Here is a 25,269-nt window from a genome sequence, read left to right as displayed (position 1 = left end):
CTGACGTTTTGTCTGACAAACATGCCAGGATACAAAACTCACCTCTTGACATCTCCACACAAGATTGGGAAAGGTAATTACACTGACCATACACAAATATGTATAGGTGGTGCTGTCAGTTCCAAAAAAGCAGAACAGCCTTGAGTAGGTCCCCACACACATAGAGTAATGACTGATAAATATACATACATTTTGGTTCCACAATATGCATAGATCTATGGGTACAATTTTCAGCAGTGGAAATCAACTCTAATGAAGTTACTCGCTAGCAGTCCAGCTCAATTCATGGCTCATCAGTGTCTCTCTTCTTTTCTGTTTTTCCTTCTTTTGAAGCTACAAAAACAAGGCAAGGAAAGGTCTTTGAAAGAAGTGACAGTGAATTTTACTCATCTTTCACTAAACTGCAAGATCTGGTCCTGATCTTTCGTTTACACTGGGATTACAAGTACATATTCTTGGGAGGTAAGCTCGACAATACGACACTCATTTCATCTTTGGAAATATGAACTGTCCTGAGAAAACATATGCACAAGACATTTCTTTTAATTACACAGCTAACTATCAAGAAGTGGTAGTCCACTAACGAAGTATGTCTTCATTACTAGCTTCTTGTAGAGTCATATTAGTTTTGAATGAAAGTCCAGCATTCTGAAAGAGAGCATGGGTCTTGTACAGCTTCAGATCAAGACAAAGAATGCACTGTTTGAATTTCATCACTTCGGGACCAGCTGAATATTCAGCTTGATAGTAACTTAAAAGAACCAGTTTCACCTCTGAAAAAAAATAATGCTAGATTTTTTAGTTTGACTCAGAAATGTTAATGAAACAAAACCGAAAAATGAAAGGAGAGTCAAAACCATGTGAACAGAGAAGGTAGCCTAGCTCTGCTAAATGGGTAAATACATCCTTTAAAAAAAAAAAAAAACGCTAAGAAATGTAATCTCCAAAAATATGCTGGGCTCCATGTCACAGAAACCACTTTGGTCAAGTAAAACGTCCACCCTGTACCGCGTTCCCTCCCATCGCCTTGACCCTGCTCTTTACATCAACTATCAAATCAAGATATCATAAAAACTATTTTCAAGTCAATTTCATAAATTACATGCGAGGAATCACCCACTGATTCTCATGCACATTACATGTGATAGATTTCATTGAGGAAAAAAGAAAAATCAAAATAACAAAACAAACAAAGTTATTATCATTTGCAAATATCAAACACCAGTTCTGAATACTGAAACACTGAACAGAATTACAAAACTCCACAAAATCTTTGCACATTATATTATCTATGAAATAAAGCTGCGTCATTTCAGACCACTTCAACACATCTATTATTCAGCAAGACATATTTGAACAGCCAACCAATCAATGTCTGCTTTCTCCAAGTGAGAACAGTCAGAGAGGGAGGGAGAGGTGTGGGGCTCTGACTCAGGGATAGATGGTGAGGGTTTTACTTGGCCCCTGCCAGTTTCTTTAGACCCTCGGTGCTCATGGACTTGGGTCGCTCCAGAGGAAGACCAAACGCACGGTCCCAGATGAGAGAAGCCAACGTTCCAAGGGCCCTGGACACTCCAAACAGCACCGTGTAGTAGTTCATCTCTTTCATTCCGTAGTACTGGAAGGAAGAAAAGACATAGGAGGAAGAGGGCTTGAAAATCACAACTAAATGACATTTAGCTACAGGAATGATTAGCATTGACACATCTATGAGAGTGTCAACATTACGAGACCTGGGCCCTGTTCAATACAAGTTGAGATAAAATGTAAGTCAGAAAATCATACATAAGTCTCTGAATACTCAATTCTGATTGGTTGATGCCTAACTTATGTTTGATTTTCTGACTTCTGTTTGATTGCGTCTTTTGATGCAATAGGGAACAGGGTTGTTCAGGCAGTCTGAATATGACCTCAGAATGAAAGCTTCTGCCTTCAAGGTTGGTCTTATGATACCGTAAAACTAGAAATGTTCGCATGAATCTTATTTTTGTGACTTTAGCAAGAACAAAGATTTGCAAAATCAAAATGCATGTGAAAGTTCTCGTCTACACTATATGCACTGAATGCCAGAGGCAATTCCAGAAAATTTCATGCGGTGAAAAAGGTCGTCGGCTCCAATTTGCGAAAATTTCATGCCGCGAAAATATCTTCCTTTACAGTACAGTAGCATTTTCATCACAGCACCCTGACTTTAAAACAGTCCTCCACCATATAAAATTAACAAACTGAAAAAGTAACAGCTTACATCACACTCTGCAGCATGCAGCATCCTGAATATTAATTATGACTGAAGATGTTTGAAAATCAGTGATAGCAGATATGAAGATGATGCAGCACTTCTGTCTAACATTCAACTTTTTCTGCTTTTAATTTGCAGATCAGCACATCTGCTGACATGCTTTTTCCATGAACAAAGGTTCCAAACAACCGGTAGGTGTCTATAAATCGGACTTAAATATCCTCCTAGACCCTACAAAGGCTGTTGCCATATGAACAACTGTCATGTGTAGTTGTAGCATTGCTAGATCTAAATGGGTTTGTGTAACTTACATTGCATCTATGTGTCGAAGGGCAGGGTGAAGCACAAATAAGTAGTAATGCTGGTGAAACCTCATGGCAAATAGCAACCAAGTGCATGAGAACTTAAAGGGCTGATGAGGTGAGACACCAACTGTTCAATGCTTACCTGCAGCAGAACTCCACTGTGGGCATCGACGTTGGGCCAGGGGTTCTTGGCCTTACCCTGGTCAAGCAGGATCTGAGGTACCACCTTGTAGAGCTGGCTGACCAGCTTGAACATTGGGTCATCCGGCAGGTGTTTGAGGGCAAACTGCCGCTGGCACTCATACCGTGGGTCTGTCTTCCTCAGCACAGCATGGCCGTAGCCAGGAACCACCTGGGGAGTGGAGAAGGCAAAAGGTGGTTTGGTTACAAGTCTCTGCTAACACTACAGCCTTTACAGTGCACTCCCATTATAACAAACATGGTTATAACGAAATTCCGGTTACACCGAAGTAAAAATAAGGGCCGCAACGTTATCCACTCTATGTATTTTCATTGTTTATTTGTTCGGTTGTAACAAAATTTTGATATATCGAAAGAAAACTGCCAGTCCCGAGGACTTCTTTATAAATAATGGGAGTCCACTGTATTAAGTATAGTCAAACTTGTCTATAGCAACCACCTAAGGGAGACAAAGAGACTGGCCATTGTGAACAAGCAGCCACTACAGGCAGGTTCTCCAACAGTTTGTATGTACCACATTTTTATATTTTTTACATGAAGTATTCATGTGTACTTCTATGAATGGGTTGATAGCAATGTTGGGTACATAAAACGATGCTTTTATTGATTGTATCACTGCTCACCAGCTTGAATAGAGCAAGCAAGCTTTTCACAAGTACATTACAATGCCTGAATGGTGGGTGAATGCAGCGATGCCAATCACTGAACTATTCACCAAGCATAACCACCATGGCTGCAAAGCAGAATACACGCTGAATTATCAGCTCGGCTTCAGTTCTGTTTGGGTCTGTGGCTGCTATATACAGCTGAAAATCTTCTGTGGAATACAAAATTGAGGCTGCTTGTCATGTTGGATAGTTGACCTCTATGCACAAGGTCTTAAACATGGCTTTTCCCCAAGGTGAAATTTTTGGCCATCACACACTGCAGGTGGCTGCTACAGACAGGTAATTTCTCAGGCAGGTTCTCTCTTGTCTTCTTTATATTACCCTAAATCTCAGTACACTCATTAATAGTATTCTATTCCTGATTATGTTAAAATGGGCATCTTAGTTATTACCGACTGTTGTTACAGCTTCTGTAGGCTTTGCATGGACATTTCATGGGCAGAAATTTAGATAATCAGTGACAGAACCCCCCCCCCCAAAAAAAAAAAAAAAAAAAAAATGTTTTCACAAAACTCTTGTATAAAATCTGTGTACTTAACCTATGGGTCAATTCTGCAAATTCAGTTTAAAAAGGGCACTAAAAATACTGAAAATAATCAAAAATGAAAAAAAAAACCAAAAAAGTAAACAAATCAGCCGAATTGACCTACATGCATATATACAAATCTACTGGGAAATCAACCCAGGCAACTTTTTGTTGTTGTTCTCTGATGCAGGGTCACACATGTTACAGATGGATGTAATAAGCATTACGGACTGATATTCTTATTAAAAAAGAACAAAAAAAAAAAAAAGAATTGTGCATGCAAATAACTAATGCAATGATCAAGAATGACTACCAGTACTTCTTCCACATTGAAAAACTTGTTTGCCAAGGCAACTGATAAAGCAATCAGTCCAATCTTACCTGTCCGGACTTGAGAGTGTCCCATATGAACTTCTTCATCTCTTCATCTGAGACTTCCCCGCCGAGTGTTTCCTGCAGTTTGGTGAGCCAGACTAGCACTTCCTGTAGAGGAGAGTCGAGGCAGGAAAGGGCCGTAATGAGTGCAAAGGGTCATGTCAAGGTCATTAACCTGTTGAAAATGACTACACTAGAGCAGGCTTCTATGGAAAATGTGTGCTGTAGCAAAATCAGCTAATCTTCAACAAACTAACAAATTCATTTTGTGCCAAGTACGTCATATTTGCCAACTTTCAGGTGACATGGTTTGTAGTCGACAAGACTAAGATGCACTGAATTCCCTGGTCTGTGCTGGGATTCTTGTTGCGCTTCACTCGTCATACAAACAGTTCTCTTTTCTTGTATGGCAGGAATGTTTTCAACTATGCGGTTTACTGCGGTGTGCACTCACCTCACTTTAAACTGGTGACAACAGATGATTCTGTCATCACCTTATTGTGAAACCGCAGCACACAGCATAGTTGCAAACATTCATGCCGCACAAGGAAAGAGAACTGTTCGTATAACGACTGTAGCACTACAAGAATCACAGCATAGACCCTCACCCTCATCACTCTGGTCAAATGTGCAGACCATAATGCCATCCACTGCATCACTCAATAATTCTTTACAACAGTGTAGGTAGTTCGAACCATCAAATACATCAGAATTGTCGTAAAAGTAGGCCAGCATACAATGGCAGGGATGCCAACCTTAAAAGCAGCAATGCCATACTCTGAGGGTTGACAAGGAGAATTTTGGTTGAAAACAATATTTTTACCCTTCCTGTAATAGACACATGCAGTAATACATACTGAAAAAACAAACAAACATATTTTCCATAAAGATGCAGAATTTTTAGCAAATATAGGACTGAGCACCACAAAAAAGTAACAGTAGGAATCTCTGGCATGGTACTCTGACTGTATAGTACAAACACAATTCGTAGTCAATAGTGATGATGGAAGTAACTTTTTCACTTTCACCACTTCATCAATTTCTTTCTGGAAATCTTTTCTCTGAGGGCAATGAGTGGTCACATGGCTAGCACTCTAAGCCAGGAGTCTAAAGTCTTCAGGCTCCTTGTGTTTACCTGGTTGGCGAGTCCATGGAGAGGTCCAGCGAGACCGTTCATGCCAGCTGCGAACGAGAGGTACGGGTCAGAGAGGGCACTGCCTACCAAGTGGACCGTGTGTGCGCTGACGTTGCCTCCTTCGTGATCGCTACCAGTTTTTAATATGAGACAAGTACAGGTTTTACTATCAATTAGCAGATATGTGTAGACAAGCAGTTTTTACATTGATTAGCACCAATTCAACATCAATTAGCAGGGGCAGATCCAGGAGTTGCATAAAGAGGAGGTAACTTTACAAATAGGGGGGGGGGGGCACATACCCCTCCCCCAATTTTCTTTTCTTTTCATTTCTTTTGTTTTAACAAATAATATAGGGTGGTGGTGCACCCTGTGAACTCCCCCCTGGATCTGTCACTGATTAGCAGAAACAAGTAGAAAGGGTTTGTAAAATAAATATCAAAATCACTGGAAATGATAGACCAATGCCACAAGCTAGCATTAAGGCTATTGAATGATACTGTAGCAGTTAAAGGCATCATGTAAGGAAACAAACAGATCATTTTAATTCTTACAGCCTACCTTCACAAGAAATCAGCTAAATCTATACTTATGGGCATCTTTTTGATTCTCCTACAAGCAGGGCTGACAAAATTAATCCACAGTATCAATGAGATTTGAACAGAACTCTGTCCACTTGAATTCACCTGTGAATTGTGAGGTACAGTCTCATCAGCTCCGAGAACATGGGGTCGTCGTAGCCCAGCATCTGGGCAAAGTTGCCCGACCAGTCGAGGTTCATGTCGATGGGACAGACGGAGGAGTCGCGGTAGAGGTTGCGGTAGATGATAGCAGCCACGGTGGGGAGCTTTGCGATGAGGTTCATTGCATCCTCATAGGTGTGCTGAGATGGAGAGATGAGGGAGGGGTGCATTTATCCATAACAAGTTGTGTATAATTTCTGCATTTGGTACTCATACCATCACTAGGTTACCTTCATATGGTAAAAGAGGAAATCTACATTCTCTTCAGTGTTTAGAATTCTTAACAGGAATTATGCCACAGTGGTGTGAAATCTACAATCATCGCATGTTGCTGATGGATACTCATTTAATGAACCCGAACAGATGATTTGTGCTACAAATGAATCTCTTTTAAATGACACCAGCAAATTCCTATTCAGAAATATGACAGGTGTCTGAAAGTTCTGTATGATACATGTCTACATGTACTTCATTATTGATTATTATGAGACCAATCAAATGTACTGGTCTATCAAATTTTGTCTTTATTTCTGCACACCATAACTAAAGTTTGTCAAAAAATTTTACAATTAATGAAATGACCTGTACAGACACTAAGCATGCCTCATGTTGGTCTTCAACCATTGCAACACTGGTATATTTCACACCTCTTTTGATTTTAACCAGATATTTCTCACACTTCTATCACCATTACATGATTTAAAGGGACTGTGAGTTTCCACGCAACAGTAAGAGGTTGCAATTATAATCTTATCACAAACATGTATGTCAGGAATGATTTTTTTTAAAAACAGAAATCAGAAATGTATCGAATACAATGAAGAACCATGTTTATGCCTCAGCAGAAGAAAAATGTGTAGAAAATTTCAAACAAGATGTATGTACTGACAAAAAACTCTCAGGAGATATAGCAGGACGTTATGGATTCTACAAACCTGCAGCATTTTGTGAGCAGGCTTTGATTCACTGCGGTGGACTTTCTCAAGCCAAGCGATCAAAGCATTTCTCTTGGCTGTCTGTTTGTCTTCCGATCATCGAAGCGAAGACCGGAGACAAAGTGTTGCCTGAGTCCCTGTTCAGTGTGGATTTAATTCCTTTGATCCAAATGGACTCTTTCACCTTTCTTGGCCAAAAATTCTTTTCAAAGACTAGTATTGTGGCACCATTCCAATGTTGTGCCCTGTGTTGAGGGTGTGATCAGCTAAAGCTGAATGGGCTGGGTTGTTAAGTCTAAAGGCTCTTTTGTGCTCCTTAAGAAAGTCCACAGGAGTGGAGAAAGTGCACAAGAAGGGCATGAAAGCTTGCACACAAAATTGCAAATAGATTGATAGAAGTCATAACCTCCTGCTACATAAATATCATCATTCCCAATCGATGAAAGTTTTCTGTATCACTCTCGGGAGACTTTGTTTGGCTTACAGTAATACCTTGAAATGATCATACAGGGGAAACTCAGATATAACAAAGCAGCCAGGACTGCCGATTTTTTTCTAATTATAACTGGTACCTGGTCGTAAAGGTACTAAAAAAGAGAGCAGTAAATACAGTAAAGGACATTCAGGACCATCAAATCATTGTCAATAAAAGTGGTACCTCATTGTAATGAGCTTCTCGTGACAGGGTTTTCTCTATACAATGCTTTTCACAGTCAACATTCAGTGCCAACATGCACTAGCTAAACTGTGACTTTGCTCAGGCAGGTCACTCCCTAACTCTATGAGATCCACACACACACAGGGAAGGACTCGGTATAAAATGACCGGACAGTGCGCTTATAATTACCTCCCAATATGATGTCTTGTGAGCCCCCTTGGCATAGGCCTCTGCAAACTTGCTGTCGCTGTTCATAGCGGAGATGGCGGCGCTGAACTGGGACATTGGATGCAGGGAGCTGGGGAAGTTGCTCAGCATCTGGACGACGTGGGAGGGTACAGCAGCTCTCTGGTTCCACTCTGTCGAGATGGCCTTGACCTATGACATAACATGTGGTGGACATCCATGATCTTAAAGGCATACTTTACCATTTGCAGATGAAACAAAAACCCAGCTTTAGTGCTTGAAAATAGCTCAAAAATTAGAGTCGGGGATAGAAACAACCTATGTAAAAAATTGAATCAGTATAAGCAATGTTACGTACGGTTAAAAACACAAAATATGAACGATGGTTATGATAAAAATGTTTCTAGACTAATCCATCTACAGTTATGGTTTAAAGAGAAAAATAGTCATGCCCTCTAATATTTTAGTCTTTATTGCAAAATTCTTATATTGTAGAATGTTTTGTGATACACCTGACCGACACATATGCATCAAATGTGATATCTCGAATTAAAAAAAAAAAAATCACTGCTCCCAACAATAACTTCAACTTTCACTATTTTGAAGCATCTAACAATCTGTTTAATTTCTTTTATATATTTCAATTTGTGGGTGACCATATTTATTATCAAAGTCAGTATTTACTATGAACTTTTCCTTGCATGAGTTGCATCACTAGCAACTTTCCCTGCAAGTTTCATTCAAATCCGTCCCCAACTTTTGGAGTTATTTTGCAAACAGACAAACAAACAAACAAGCAAACCAAAGCCGATGAAAACATAACCTCCTTCCTTGGCAGAGGTAGTAAACACTTAAAGGACAAGTTCACCTTCATAAACATAAGGATTGAGAGAATGTAGCAATATTAGTAGAACACATCACTGAAAGTTTGAGGAAAATCAGACAATCCGTTCAAAAGTTATGAATTTTTGAAGTTTTTGTGTAGTACCCGCTGGATGAGAAGACTACTGCAGTGTATGAATAACTTAGATGTCACATGCGTACAACAATATAAGGAAAATATAAAGAGAATTTCACAAAATTCCATCTTTTGAAAAAAGTACACATTCCCCTGACTCGTTACCGATAAATGTTATGGGTAAAATTATTCCCCCTGCCTTTAGAAAGAGGCAAGTCAATTGCTCTTTTATTATGCGAAAAAAGTGAAAATATGTTGAATTTTCTTTTATATTTTCTTTATACTGTTGTACGCATATGACTCACAAGCTGTAGTAGTCTCCTCATCCAGCGGTTCCAACACAAACATTTAAAAAATTCATAACTTTTGCATCGATTGTCCAATTTTCCTCAAACTTTCACTGATGTGTTCTACTAATATTGTTGCATTTTCTCAATCCTTATGTTTATGAAGGTGAACTTGTCCTTTAATGTTTCAAAAAAGGTGAAAATCTGAGGGTGATCATATTTATTACCAAAGTCAGCATTTCCTATGAACGGGGGTCTTAGACTGGAATAACCATTTGGTAAACAGTGTAAGAGCATGGAGATGTTTGTTCCTCTATCTCTCGATTTTGGCTGCATAATTCTTGAAACTTTTCTATGGTTAAGTTTGGTTGTTTGTTTTTTTTTAAAATCATCATACGTTGCCACCACAACGCTATTAACACAGTGTCTTTTTTATATTCTTTGTGTGCCAAATTTTCATGCCAAAATCTCAAATATTGTGCAAACACATAAATGCCCCCAAACAGATCAATAAACTGCAAAGGGCCACACCACATGTACATTGAAAGCGTCATATCCATAGGTTTGCAAAAAACTTACATCACAGTAAATAATAATAATAATAATAATAATTGCATTTATATGGCGCTTCATACTGACGTTTCTAAGCGCACAGTAAAGGTTGCTCTTTTCCAGATATATTTGCTGTACTGCGTATCTAGCATAAATGCTATCGTACAATGTTACATGGCTTTCGAAAAACTGAATCTTTTCCAAAAGCGCTCATGAGTTGTGATCTCAGAATAAAGTGGCACACATGGAGATTACACTGTGGCACACCCAGAGTTAAGTCTCTGATTTGATTTGGAACTGGAAGGTTAGCAGCTACGTGCTGACTAAAAAATCAGTTTTATTGAATCTATATATCTTTAACACTGTATACTAAAGTGGACACATTGTGGATTAGATGACAAGAAAGAGCAAACTCTGTTTTCTCTCATGGATATTGACCGATTCTGTGACGAGCTATGTGTATTTTTGGCATGGGCAGCGCCATTACGCGGTGTCTTAGCCGACCCCCTCTCCCCCACCCCCTTCCGCGCACGGAATGAAAAACTGATGCGTAGTTGTTTCAGCCAATGGGCGTCTCGTACTGAGTGCACGAATGCTTGCTTAGTGCGCGAACCTTTGTTACAAGTGCGTGATAAACATGTTGCTCGTGGGGTGGGGGAGAGGAGGGGGGGTCGGCTAAGACACCAAATGGCTGCGCCTAGTGCCACAAATTGTCTGCTGCCCTCAACGAACCCGAATCGGTCAATATATACCTGTGCTTCTGTTGGAATTTCGCCTGTCACCAGGAGCCAAAAGAGACCCTCTGGAAGTGGCTCTTTACCACCAGGTGCCTTGGGGAGAAGCTCCTGGCACTGGGGGATGCTGTAGCCACGGAAACGGATGCCCTCGTCCGGGTCCAGCACAGAGGTCTCTGTGACCAGGCCTTTCATACCTCGCATGCCTCCATAGAGCTGGCAAGAGACAAGGACATATTAAAGAGACAAAAACTGTCGTCACATTGTGGCAAAGTGCTGAGTGATTTTAATTTACAATATATGATTATATTTTCATTGTTATATCTTGTTCATCAGCAGGAGAACAAACAAACAAAGGATGAACAAAAAAATGACACTTGATTAATTCAGTACACAGCATATGGATAAATCCAAAATGCATCTCTGTCATGTCATACACCTCCATTCACATACTCCTGCATTGCCCAAGAAAAGTATACAACAATGATACTATTAAATGACTAGCTAGATACTATTGGGACTCTCAATTACATGTCCAACCCTGTTTGTACTGATATTGACATAGTGATTGTGGTGCAAAACAGACATATTAGGCATAGGGAAGGAGTTACAACCACTCTGTGTATAAAAGGTACACAGACCAGGGGTTCAAGAGGGCGCTGTTGCACAGACCCACGCTCATGCATTTGCCATGTTCAAGACATCCAAATAAACTGATTCAATCCAGTCAGTACCAGGTATGTTGAAAATGATCTACATAATGTAAATCTCAGTTCAACTCTTGGTTTGATTAAACATTGTTCTGGGCCGGTTTAGCCTACTATTAACACACAGATTCTTCAAAGACAGAGCTTGTGTGCTAGCTAGATGCAGAAACTTTCACATAAAGACATGATCTACCGAACAGTTAGCTAGCTTTACATTATCAATCTTCGTAATGAAGATGGCAGTGATCATGGTGCCACACAAAAGCGCCCTCTCAAATTCTGGGTCCATGTAAGACTTTCAAGTTTGATGTTGTGAGTGCGTTGACTCATAATGAAAATACATGTAACTAATAGGAGACATCAACAGCAAAGGAAACTATTAATATGTTGACCTACTAAATTTAGCATATTTCACAGCCACTCCAAGAGAGCATAATATGGCTTTGCAGGGAGTCATGGAGTTTAGTTGCGTACATTCAGAATTGAAAGTAGAGCCCCTGTCTACTGGAACCACAAACTAGTTACTGATCAGTTTCACCTGAAGCTTAGAGTAAAGGTTACTGTACGAGCTGAAATTTTCGCAGTGGTTTTATTTTCGCAAATTTCGCGAATTGCCTTTGAACTGCGAAAATAACACGCGAAAATAACAACACGCGAAAATAACAACGCGTGAATAACAGTTAGACCCTTGCAACCGCGAAATTAATAACACGCGAAAATGTCCTCAAGTAGCAATTTGCGAAAATATCTGTATGCAAAAATTTCAGCTCGTACGGTACATTGTACTCACCATGTCGATTTGAATTTCTCCAATGACCTTTGACCCATGATCTTTGCGGAAAGTCTTTATCTCGCTCTGTTTTTCTGGAATCTGGTTGGCGATGACATCTTTTAAGTTCTGTAAAAGACGGATCAAGCAAGAATCATAAAGTTGGCATCATACGGTATCCTTAGCTACCGGTACAAGTCACAAGCACAAATAGAATCAGCAAAGATGTAAATTAATATACATCCACAGCACTGATATTACTACTACATGTAATGTACTAAGATTTTTTTGTTTGTTTCCCACTTGTTGTTCCTCAATGCACTAACTTTCTTGCTGGGCTGCACTGAAGAGCAACCAAAGTAATCAATGTACATGTAATTGTCTATCTGTCTTTGGTTGCAATACATCAGTGCATAGACAGTATGTAATGAAAAATGCTTTGGGACTATTATGTAATCAATAGCTGTACTATGATTGGGATTATCGCATTCTACCCTGGATTTCAGAAAACGGAGCTCTGGAGAATTCAGACTCCATTGTCCTGAAACACAGCACAGGTATTTTTCTTCCTATTATAGTATACAGTTCATGCTGCTACAGTGTAGAGGCAAAAAGGGGAAAAAAAAGAAAAATGGGAAGTGAGGATAAGATGATTCATAGAGTTACAGAATTTTCAGGAATGAGTACTTGCATGAGGTATATTTAGCCAAGTCAAACCAATTTGATTCATACCACAACATGGACATGTAAGTGCAATATTACAATAAACATTTAATGCATTAACCATTGGAGAAGACCATAATTTTTACCTGACAAGCTGTACAAAGTGACTAGAGTGATCTGACTGCAGTGCATTCAAGTCTTTGACAAGGATGCATAGACCTGCTTTCTATACAGATGTAGGCAATGCTCCAGTATGTTCTGCCATAAGTTGACCTACATGGATCTATAGAAGTTAGATTTTGATCAAGGGCACGGTAATCTTATTTGTTGACCTCCATTATTGTCACCTCTAATAAGAGAGATATACTTGTACACAGAAGGATTTATTTCTAATACAATCACATTGCCACATGTTGTTCTTACAGCTCTATCAATAAAAAGAGAATGGCTGAAAATGACACTTTTTAAGAAAAAGTATAGGACCTTTCTTCTTGAGCAATGACTTCTAACCACTATTATCAGGTTACAATTGAGGGTAGGACTGCAAAGGTAAATCAATATTCAGAATTCTGTAGGACTGCAAAAGTAAATCATTACTGTATACGCAATATATTTCATGAATCGAGACTTCCCGACGATTTCGCGAGTGGTTAAATTCGCGATCGTAGAGTCCCGTATTGAATGGAGAAATGTGTACGCATACATCACATTCATATCAGGATCAGAGTCAATATTTTCATGTCTTTTTAATTTTGCGAACAGCAATTGACTCGCGAAATTCGCGAAAATAAAAACCTCACGAAATATTCGGCGCATGCAGTATTCAGAATCAGTCAATCCTGTAAGTGTAGGATATACCGGTACTGTATCATCAAAGAAACAAGGGAACAGAGTTCATAGAAAAGTCAAGTCTAGTCATCTTGTTAAATGGCGGGTACAAAAATACCAAGTAATATGCCACAATTTTTTGGCTTCTTGAATGACTCAATGGTACATCTAAATTCACGAAGCTGTACAAAAGAGGTTAGCCATCAAGGTCACAGAGTGTACGATGTACTGTAAAAATTACAAATCAGTCACTGAATTTGATGAACCCACCTCAACTGACAAAATAGAGAGTCAGACCACAAATATTCGAGAGGATGTCCCTATTATTAACCATTCGTGTGTGACTTACAGTGAGGTCATACCACCGTCACTGTACACTGTACCTCAGAATTATATTAAAGCCTACTGAGTATGTTGCCTTCAATACTTGTGGTCTTATACATGTATAACACTACCTTGTGTAGCTGGTTTACATTAATTAAAATCCACACAGTGTCTGCTGCATGTCATCAAACAGGTGCCAAGACAATCTGATTCATTATTAATACTACAAATAGCTACTGTGTAAATGCTGCAATGTCACTGCAGCATTAAAGGCATAATTTACTATTTGCAGATGAAACAAAAACCCAGCATTGTAGTTCAAAAAAATGTGAGTTAGAGATAGAAACAACCACTGTAAAAATTTGAATCCATAATATAATCGATGTTAAGTATTGTTAAATACACAAAATGTGAACAATACATTGTAGTTATAATAAAAATGTTTCCAGACTAAATCGTCTACAGTTACGGTTTATTGAGAAAAATACAGACATCTCCTTGATATATTTTAGGCATTATCGCAAAAATTTAATATATGATAGGATGTTTTGTTCTACAACAGACCTACAGTGCACATATGCATTAAACGACATATCTTGAAATTTTTTTAAATCACTGTTCCCAAAGGTAAACAGGACCTTTAATGCAAAAGTACAATGCTGCAGTTGGTTTTGTTTTTTGCTGCAGTCACTGGTGAAATACCGCGATTAAAAGCCCCTTTGAAGAGCTCCACTACACAATACAGCATCACCTTAGGAAACATGTCAGATAAAGGGAACATCATAATAGTTTTGACATCAAAGCATGGTACATGACACCTGATCCGCATTGTCAGAGACCTGTGGGGATTTCCCACAAAAACGATTGACCTGTCCTCGTTAAATTGGCAACTCTGAATTTGTTATAATTACTAATGGAAAAAGACTGTATAGAATTGGTAAACATTCATTAAATCTGCACAAAATCGAAAAAGAAATCGCCAATTTAAAACAGAAACATCATATAATCACGAAGGGGGAGTACCAGTGATTTCAAGATTCATTCATTGCTGTACTTTACATGGTAAGGGCTCACCTCAGTTTGAGTTTAATTAGTGTAGACCACATTTAGTTACGTCTTTCAAGAAAGAAAGAAATATGATAAAAATGGTCCATTTAGAGAAGAGAGAAATACCATATTCATTCACAGGTACATGTCCAGAGCCCCGTCTTATAAAGCCTTCAAATCAATCACAAGTCCCCAAATCAATCGCAACCTGCATTGAAGCTCACAAGTCTTTATAAGACAGGCCCCAGTAGGCTGCTAGGCATACACTCTACAATGTGATTTTGAAAAATGCAACACTTTACATACAAATTGTAGAGCTCTGCGTCACGTTTCCAGAGTCCCACCTACAACTGTATTTGTACGCTTCCTTGTTTGGGTTTTTGTGGGATTTTCCAAATTCTAGGCATGAATGGCATCGACTCACAATAGATTTTTGTCCATAAAATACAGTACAAGTACCTTCACAACTCTGCTTCTTTCCTTTCTACAAATAATTTGTTACCCTCTACATGTCTGTACCTTTACAATCTCCATCATACATAGGACATGACAATGATGTGTGATTTAAATTATGTATTCAAACATTAAAAAAAAAAATGAAATGAAACGCTGCTGACATCATTCCCACAAATGTTGTACAGCTGTAAAGGATTACTTGTATGTGTAGACTTGAACCTGTGACATTAGTTGAATGATTCCCATTACATGGTGCGCACTGATGAGAACATAATACTATTAAATGTCTGGCATGTTGTACAATGTATGTCTTATCTTACACGGGAAAGACACAACATGTGGCACATTGTATGTAAGTGTATAAAGGGTAGTAATGGCAGCTCTGTGTACAAAGGTTGTAGTTGAACGTTGCCCCCTTGCAGGTGATAAGCGTGGCAAAACAAGTCTGTATGATTGTGTACCTCTTAGTCTAGAAGTGTACCCTACACATGTATAGAGTATTACAGTATACAAAAGTGTATATAACAGCAATGCACCCATTCATATTGAGTAGGGTTCTCCATGTGCTGGTACCCTGTATTTGAGTGTGACAGGATTTGACCTTTATCGTCCACGTGGTATTTAGCTGGTGCTAGATTACTGTGCAAAGCACAAAACATGCACACGGCAAGACTGTGATTACGGAACTGCATGCCTTGTGAAAGTCATCTCATCACATCACTGCATACCAAGATACAACTTGTGTTGAGTGAGTTCAATATAAGATGTGCTATGTTCATGAATTTCAGAGCATGTATCATATCTGTATTTCACAAGTAATCAAATGCACATCGCGCAGTGTTACAAATTTCAGAGGCTGTTGTTTGTAAAAAAAATAATGAATAAATAAACAATAATAATAATGATAAAATTGTGGATTGTTCATGCTGGAAATCAAATCACATAGACATTTCTAATATCCTAGTACATGCCTATACAAGTACATTTTTAAGAGTTGGGCTTCAAGAGATATCCCGATCCAGAGATTAAACATTTTACTGAATTTGTTTGAACAACTTTCTCCTGCATACAGTGGCAGTGCCACTGATCAAATAGACTCTATCAACACACACTGTACACAGATAGAGAGAAAAAAATGTGCAAGCTGTGCTACTGTCACTACTGTGAACACTAAATCTACTACAGTCAGGGTTCGAAATTGGCGATGGTCCGCTGGCCATTGGCCACCCAAAATCATGTCGGACTAGCTAAAAATCATAAAATTCTGAAGTAACTAGTCCGTCTGGCTAGCCAAAATATTGCTTCAGTGTCAAAATTGATTCTACATGTAAGTAGTCCGCCTGGCCAGTTAAAAAAAAAGTTAAGTGCGACCCCTGACAGTGTACTCAAAGTATTCCTATTCCTTTTGGTTGAGAAAGATGACAGCCCGTTGTCGAAACTGTCACAGGTAAATACAACTTTTGGATGTGTCTAAAGAATTCTTTATCTATATTCCTATTAAAACTACGTACAAGTTGTAGACTGCCCAAAAGAATGTGTGCACTCAAAATCACAGCCTCCTGTCCCTTTAATACCATAGATTCTTCTCAGGCTTATACATTCCTGTACATGATATGTGATACCTCACAGAATATGTACACGTAACATAGTTACAGCTGAATGACAGCTACCTTGCCTAATTTGCATGCAATACTAGTCACATGCTTTTGTGTTTTAAACATCTTCATGATGTTACCCTTGCTCTGGTACTTTGGCCTCTCTGACAAAATAGCTAGACTTTTATTTGAAGTTTACATTCAGTCAAACAATGACCACCTTGAATCAGATTTAAACAGATATAATAGTATAGGTTCATTGCATTCTCTTTATAGCATGATATTGCTATAATGTGTTTGACGTTAGTCAATACACATCAATTCATACTTGTACATACCCTTTGGTACATTATATGCACCAGAGTATCCTTGTAAAAAAGTGTAGGCCTACAGCATTTGATGATTTTTACATCTTACAATGTATTTCTAATTACAAATTTAAAAATTTAAAAATGGAAGGGATGTATTTGTTGTAAAAGAAACAAAAAGCAAACAATTACTCCAATAAACATTCACAATTTTGAAATTGAAAAAAAAAAATCATTCTGGACTGCCAGTCTCACAACTCTGCTATAAATACAAATGTAAGCCCAGTTTCATGTTTCCATTGTGCCAGTGAACAATTTAACACCACCAAAATGCAATCTTACTGCAGACACGTGACATGTTAAAGATATTAAGTAAATCACGAACTTACATTGCAATATTCAGTATTTCATTTTGAGGACTAATTGAGAAAAGTTCTCATGCTGAATGCTAACACTCATAACTCTTCCATGAAGACTTTTTGACCTTGGCATGTTTGGGACAATGCGAGTAAAAAAAGCTCTATGATCGAGGGAAACCTCATTCGTGGGATATACACTATATCTAGACGTACAGCTGTATGTCTATCAGATTGATTTCTTCTTTTTTTTTTTGGGGGGGGACATATTTACGAAAAACATTGCGCTATTGTTTGAGTTTTTGAGTGTGTATGTGTGTGTGCAACAAATACTCCAAAAAATGCAGTGTATGATGTGGACATTACTAATACGTGGCATGGCAAGACTACAACACAATAAAGGGCCCAAGCAGATTGAAATGTTTCAAGATGATCAAGTTTGTATGCTCAGTTTAACTCACTTCTACAAAATATACCACAACAAAGTGAAGGAGTCATCATTTTTCAATGCAATGTCAGCAATCAACACTGGAAAGAGAATAAATGGTCTTTATGTACTCATTTCATGTGTTAAAGGAATTGTTGTTTAAAATCTGAAGGGAATTTGTGTAGGTAGGTACAGTCAGCTTATTTTACCTACATTAGCCTTCTAGTTAAAATTCAAATACCCTGGCTTCTACATGAAGAAAACATTTAGAGGGTTGCTCACATCACTCAGCCACTAAAGAGTGACCTTTTTTTTCTTCCTTCTTTTTCTTTTCTTTTTTTACTTGCACTTTGTATGATAAGCATGGCTTGCCTACACTGCATGGGACACTCACTAGTCCCCTTGGCGCTACATTCAGAGTTACAGATTCTGTCAAGTACCACTGAAGTAGAAGTAGAAGCAAGCAGAAAAATGTTTTCAAAAAGATGGACAGCTGATTGTAGGAAGTAGTAATATTGAAGACACACAAACACTTACTGTCACTTCTGATGCATTTCTAACTCCACACCCAAAAGCTGGTAGAATATTCTGAATAGGGGGAAAAATAATATATGAGAACACTTTAACATAATTTATAACACACAGAATGACTGGATCAGAAAATTAACACTACAGAGTACAAGGGACGATACCAATTGTAAAGTTTGCATTAAAAAAAAAAGAATAAGAATCAAATTTCTCACATTTATATTCAATAATTCAGCATATTTTTCATGCCATTGTTAGAGAGAAGCAAAAATACACGCCCACATTTTACTTATAAAAACTAGGCATAATTATGACTCACATACATAATTTATGTGTCTTGGTTCCTACTGTACCAAAAAGAAGAGGTAAAAACAATTTTTTGCCTTCGGCATGAGCAAGCATACATGAAAAGATTAAATCTTTAGAACTAAAAACTTGTTAGCAGATTGACTGAAAGAAATACTAGCAATGAACTGGTTCATCCTTTGCTTTATGCCATCATTATTTCTTACATGTAGAACCATTTGACAATGACATACATTGTACCAAGCTACTAATAGTAATGCCTACACCATGTACTCAGAATGATTGTAAATAATGTGACGAGATTGACACAAAACCAGATAAACGACTCAATAACAAAAACAAAGAATATTCTAATTCAACAGATTAAAAAGGTCATATGGAATGGGCAATACTGAACTTAAAGCTCTAATGTACTTTCTTAATAACCATGTTGATATCTCAAATTCTGCACTATAGTTGAATCTAAATTGCATCCAAATCACACAAAATAGTAAAAAGCTTACATGTTCCAATCACTGATGGAAATGCGAAAGTACATATCCTAGCAAGATTAACGGTAATGTTATTGTAGATCTAACGTAATAGATCTAGGCCCTAGTCAGTGCCGAATATTTAATTGCTGTTTTCACTCAATTTCATTATCTGCACAATATCTTCAACTGGGAAATAATTCAACTTCAAGACAAGTCATTCATCTCTTTGGTAGAGTTCTAACATTCAAGCAAGTTAATATAACACAAGATAAAGAAATTAAATTTAGAGGTTCTACCGTTCATTAACTTAATTCATCTTTAGTTTAAATGTTCAATTTGTATTAATAGCTTGGCCTACACTACAGCTTACTGGTTGATTTTTAATAAATAATTCAACTTCGAGACAAGTCATTCATCTCTTTGGTAGAGTTCTAACATTTAAGTTAATATAACACAAGATAAAGAAATTAAATTTAGAGGTTCTACCGTTTATTAACTTTATTCATCTTTAGTTTAAATGTTCAATTTGTATTAATAGCTTGGCCTACACTGCAGCTTACTGATTGATTTTTTCAATACCACTGAAAAATATCATGATTGTGCCTTGTAAGTTGTGGCTTGCTGTTAACCCTGAGTGGCTGACGCTTTTACTCAGGGGTAGAGAATAAGAGTGAAATGTTATCTATTCCTGCGCACTACGGTTAGTATCAATGTGAGTATCATTCGTAGAGAAGTTCCAGGGGGGTGTTTCATGAAGTCGAACTTAATTTAAGATTGACTAAAAATTATGGACAGGTACAATACAAATGTATGCCACATTCGGCGCGGAATTGACGAAGGAAGTGAACTCGTCATACCTACAAAGTGATTAGTTTGCCAAGAAACTGGAGTATCCACCTACTCTATCAGTGTGGAATAGTAATTTGGAATATATGCACAAGATCAGGTTAGTACTGATATTATTTTTCTCGTTACGAATTTGTGTAAAAAGATGTCAGACTTCAGCTTCACGAGGCTGATTCGCGCTTAGAGGTGAGAGCCGCAGAAAAAAGTACCGAAAATATTTAGTCGGATCAGGCCGCTAGGTGCGGCAGTCTTGCTCTGTGCGAACACGCTGGCGCCCTTGTTTTGATGGGCGCTCTGCATCGGTTGATTAAAACTCGATTTTTGAAGAAAAAAAACAGACAGGATTTTTTCTTCTTTTCATCACGGATAGTGGACATGTGTGTGTAACAAAAAATCACCGTGCAAAGTTGCGACGATTTATACGTCAGATGTGAGATGAATAAGAAGTGAATAGGGGTCCTCTTGAGGCGTTCCCCCGGGGGCCTCTTGAGGCGTGCGGGCGGTCCTCATGAGGCGGGGCAGTCCTCGTACGGGGGAGCCGTCCTCATGAGCGGGTTTCCCGGACTGATTTCATATTAGAAGGGTTACCGGTTAGGCTAATCATCACTCACTTTGTTCAAATTATCATCATGTTTACAGAATAATTCCATAGATCTAGTTATTTATTTCATCTTGTATAATCAATGGCTACCCGGTACATTAAAAAGGTCTCCAAAATCTACACTTCTGGCATTATCGCGAAATAGGTCCCCACTCCATTCAACCGCCATTCATTTCGTCATAGCCGGGCCGGGGACTTCTTTCAACCTCCATACTTCTACTGCAGTATAGATGGTCTACTGTAAAACGAGAAATTTTCGCGTGCATTTTATTATTAATTTCGCGAATTTCGCGAGCGCCAAAATTCGCGAAATTAAAATGCACGCGAAAGCTTTTGTCTACACTACATGCATTGAATGCCAGTAGCAATTCGCGAAAATTTCATGCCACGAAAAAGGCTTTCGGCTCCAATTCGCGAAAATTTCATGCCGCGAATATTTCATGTTTTACAGTACTTCTTGACCATAGCTCCGCGCTCCTTTGGCATTATTGCATTAGTCCATAGACTTTGCACATAGAATAGATCTAGTGGAGACGCACACGCAGAACGAGAGGGGACCGATAACACGATTTGGCCTCATTTTTATTAGAAAGTTGAGCAACAATGAAGACACATACAGCGTACCATAATTTTTAGTCACTCTTAAATTCTAAGTTCGACTTAAAATCTTTGTGAAACACTTTCCAAACTCCAGCCAGCAGCGCAGGCCGTCAGCTCAGGCTAGCTAGGCAGCTAGCGTGCAGTAGAGCACACACGCTGCACTGGCTGGCCCTTGCACTGCTGCAGCACTAATACTGCACGCGATTGCCATTGCCTTTAGATTCGACTGCACAAGCCGCTGTTCCAGTTGATTGCCGCTGACCGGCATATTTCAGTTAAGTATTCGAACTGTAATTTCGTTAAAAGATGATATAAGGTGAAAATAGTCATACCTTTGCTTGCAGAAGAAGCCTCTGTGATGCTGTTTTAACTAAAGGCATGTTTGATACGCAAACTAATCTTTAAAGGAGGAGAAAAGTAGGCCTAGCGGACGGCTCGTCAGCTTGTTCTTCGATCGCACACCAACGACGAGTTCCGGAAGAAATGGTCAAAGGTCAACAGACCGAGCCAGCCGCCGGTGCCGCGTGAAGGGTGAGCAGACGTCTTCGATCAGCTCAGGCACCTCCCTTCTTCGATCGATCGGAAGTCAAGTGAAGCCCTTGCAGGGGTGGTATTTTGACATTTTTCCTATAGAATGATATTTCTTTGTAAGTCAGGGTTTTCCCCCTAAAAATGGTATTCTGACCATTTTCCTAAGTTGCTACCTAACTTTCTTCACAACTTTTTTTCCTAAACTTGGGAAGAAACTTGGGAGGATTTTCAGGATATCACCTGTGTCTTCAGAATGTTTGGGAATATGGTTGTACATGCAGCTATCTATTTCTTTCTATAAATTCGTCTAGTTATCTATTATTCCTCTGGTATCAATCAACCTATTAATCTCTATCTATAGAACTATCTATCTATCCAACAATAAGTCAATCCATATCTAATTAATCTTTTTATCTCTAGTATTGACTGTTCATTTACTTTCATTGAAATCTGTGTACTTTTTATCGTATGTTTTTAATCCTAGTCAGTTATAATTTTTTTGTGTGTAAATTTTCCCCCAGTCGCCACATAACAAGAAAAATAATGCTTCCAATAATTGACCTAGCTAGATAGAATCACATTACAAATAGGTCCTACAGGCGACTCAGTTATACTGTAACAAAGTCTTCGAGACAGGCAGTTTTCTTTCATTATATTGTATCAAAATTTTGTTATAGCAAAAATAAAAAAAATAAAGTATATAAGATATAGACAATAATTTTGGAACCTGTCTTTTTTCTACATTGTAACAAGAGTTTCATCATAACTTTGTTTGTTATGACAGGATGCACTGTACAATGTTTGAACTGTATATTATATTAAAACAACCAAATACGAAAGGTAAATATGATAGCACAGCTACATGTATATCTTACTAAAATTTCACACTTTTTTGTTTATTTTAGCCTGACAGATTGAAGTTCATCGAATATGTTTGTCAATTGTCCTTTCAAAAATGTAAATGCCCCAATGTTTGCCTCATTCTTTCTCTATCTCTCTCTATCTTTCTATCTATCTATCCATCTATCTATCTATCTATCTATCTATCATCTATCTATCCATCTATCTATCTATCTATCTATCCATCCATCCATCTATCTCTCTCTCTATCTTTCTATCTTTCTATTATATATTATATACATAATATCAGGATTCGACATTAGCAGTGGCCTGGGGCCACAAAAAAATTGACACCAGGCTGCTAAATTTCCAAAAAGGCTATTTTTTGTAATCAGGCCACCTAACGAGGATTGTTATGATTTCCATTCTTAATTATCCAGCCACTACATTTCTTTTTCAGGCAACTAAAATATCAGATTTATAAATGTTAGTGGCCCAAACGGGCCAGCTGAGGAAAAAAAAGAGAAAAAAAGTTAGTCACGAATCCTGTAAATGGTAATATACATACATACACACACACACACACACACACACACACACACACACACATATATATATATATATATATATATATATATATGCACTTTTCTGAAAAGGAAGAACAGTTAGAGGAATAATGATGTCAAAGCTAGGCACCGATTTCTCCTTTCTCATATCTCACATAGTCCCTCTGTCTTTATCTTTCATAATCTCAGGGAACAAAAAAAAATCTAGTATCTTAATACATGTAGTTTTAACAGTCAAAAGGAAAACTGCAAATTATTTGCAAAGTTACACTGTATGTTAGAGATAACTCTTTTATTGATTACATTTAAACAAACAGAATGGAAAAGGTTTCATCATATTAATTTGGAGATAGAATAAAGAAGTGGCAAAATTCTATAGTTTCAGGTGTATTTCAGGGGAAAGTGGCATTGTTGATACAAACCATGTACAAAAATGTCATCAGCTCACAAGTGTATCTGTATTGAAATCAATTTTTACATTTCTTGATGTCCTGAATGGGCAGGACAATTTTTAAACTTACTGTGAACTTTGACCTTTGATCTTCACCACGTATTCTCCTTAGTCTAATTACTGATTGTTCCAAGTTCATGACAAGTGCAACATACTTGAATAAATAATGTCAAGAGTTTCTCCAGTTCTTGACATAAATGTAAAATTTCAGATTTTCTCCTCTACTTCTGACCCAGACTTTTGAGTCCCTTGACTTTATGATAACTGATATTTTTCGGTTTTATTGGCAGAGGTGTGTATTCAGACTCAACTGCCTTTGAATACAAACATCAATGATGGGGAGCAGCAAACCTCAAAACATGACAAATTTTGTTTCACAGAATTGGTAATTACTGAAGTGGACACTAGGGGACACACATGTAACATTGCTTATTAGTATGACATACATACTGTCTACCATTACTCTCCATGTTTATTTTGAAATGATATGCAAAAGATTGGAAAAATTTGATTACTAAAAATATATATATATATATTTGCTAATGCCCCTTTAGGTATGTGCATTTTGAAAATGAAATTCCTTGAGCAATGATTCCAAAATACAAGAAAATGCTACAACAGCACATATGAATGCATTTTTCTTGATTTAAGAGTTATTATCCTCTGTGCATGTAATTTCTAGATTTCTCAAAGCACCGTGCTGTTTTTATCTAGACTGGCTGTCAGTGGTGATGACGAGATCAAAGCAGGAAAGCATGTTCAAAATGTCATGGTGATGATTTTGACAGAAAGAGGTGCATGAAGTAATAAACGAGTGATGAATATCTATGTGTAGTGGGTGACGTCTATGCTCTCTCAATAGACAGGTTCTGTAATGTATTTAGATTTTATGCATATTTTCTTTACAAAAGTTGCCCTTAACAATCACTCAGCTTGCCAGAGGCTTGCTCTACTTAGCAATAACTAAGTTAATTCCTGCCTATGGAACTTAATGGGAGGGAACAGGTGAATGAAATGCTTTGTTACAAGGCTATAGGAAAAGAAACATCCACAAAGTTGAATTGATTACATAAACTGTCTTTTGTCAGGGATAATTTGACAGGACAATCTCATAAGCAAATTGATTTATGACCAAATATAAGTTTACCACCAATCAATTCTGCAAATAATTACAGTTACTACAGCAAAGGCCACAGACAACTGACCTTCTATATTTTTGCTTTTTATGCAACTGCAATTATTGCAGCTTTTGATAATTGCAATCACTTCTATCACAGGCCCCAGGAGACAAAGTTTAGACCTACCAATACAATACACAGTCAGGACAGGGCCAAGAAATGTAAAATAGGTACAAGAAATTTCAAACATGCTACTAAGACTTTATTAACAACCATTTATGTCACTTTGAAATCTATGATAATTCTCAAAACATGCCACAATACACCTGTCAATGACTTCATCTATCTTAACACGAGTTATCACATTAATTTCATATACAAAATCAGTCACATGGAGAGAATATACGAAACAAAAACAGGAGAGGTA

General features: G+C 37.9%; 1 protein-coding gene across 1 annotated transcript; it reads right to left on the bottom strand.

The window, feature by feature from the left end:
- Positions 1-1,252: 1,252 nt before the first annotated feature.
- On the bottom strand, positions 1,253-21,783 carry LOC139731220 (citrate synthase, mitochondrial-like). Its single transcript, XM_071642105.1, has 10 exons — positions 21,669-21,783; positions 18,520-18,570; positions 12,000-12,107; positions 10,521-10,718; positions 7,975-8,163; positions 6,136-6,332; positions 5,450-5,579; positions 4,321-4,422; positions 2,687-2,896; positions 1,253-1,618 (listed from the first exon to the last, which is right to left on the bottom strand). The coding sequence occupies exons 1-10, from the start codon at positions 21,714-21,716 to the stop codon at positions 1,454-1,456; spliced, it is 1,398 nt and encodes a 465-aa protein (XP_071498206.1). The 5' UTR covers positions 21,717-21,783; the 3' UTR covers positions 1,253-1,453.
- Positions 21,784-25,269: the final 3,486 nt, after the last annotated feature.

The sequence above is a fragment of the Diadema antillarum genome, unplaced genomic scaffold (assembly GCF_040938485.1).
Source record: "Diadema antillarum isolate AM-2024a unplaced genomic scaffold, OU_Dant_1.0 seq00000367_RagTag, whole genome shotgun sequence".
Taxonomy (NCBI): domain Eukaryota; kingdom Metazoa; phylum Echinodermata; class Echinoidea; order Diadematoida; family Diadematidae; genus Diadema; species Diadema antillarum.
Note: the sequence above shows the minus strand (reverse complement) of the source record. Positions and strands in the feature narration are given on the sequence as shown.

Excerpts from the sequence above, each read along its gene's own strand:
- LOC139731220 (XM_071642105.1), bottom strand. The coding sequence starts at position 21,716 with ATGCCTTTAGTTAAAACAGCATCACAGAGGCTTCTTCTGCAAGCAAAG. Across the intron at positions 6,333-7,974 it reads ACAAGACATCATATTGGGAG|CACACCTATGAGGATGCAAT; the intron begins GTAATTATAAGC and ends TCTCCATCTCAG. Across the intron at positions 2,897-4,320 it reads ACACTCTCAAGTCCGGACAG|GTGGTTCCTGGCTACGGCCA; the intron begins GTAAGATTGGAC and ends TCCACTCCCCAG.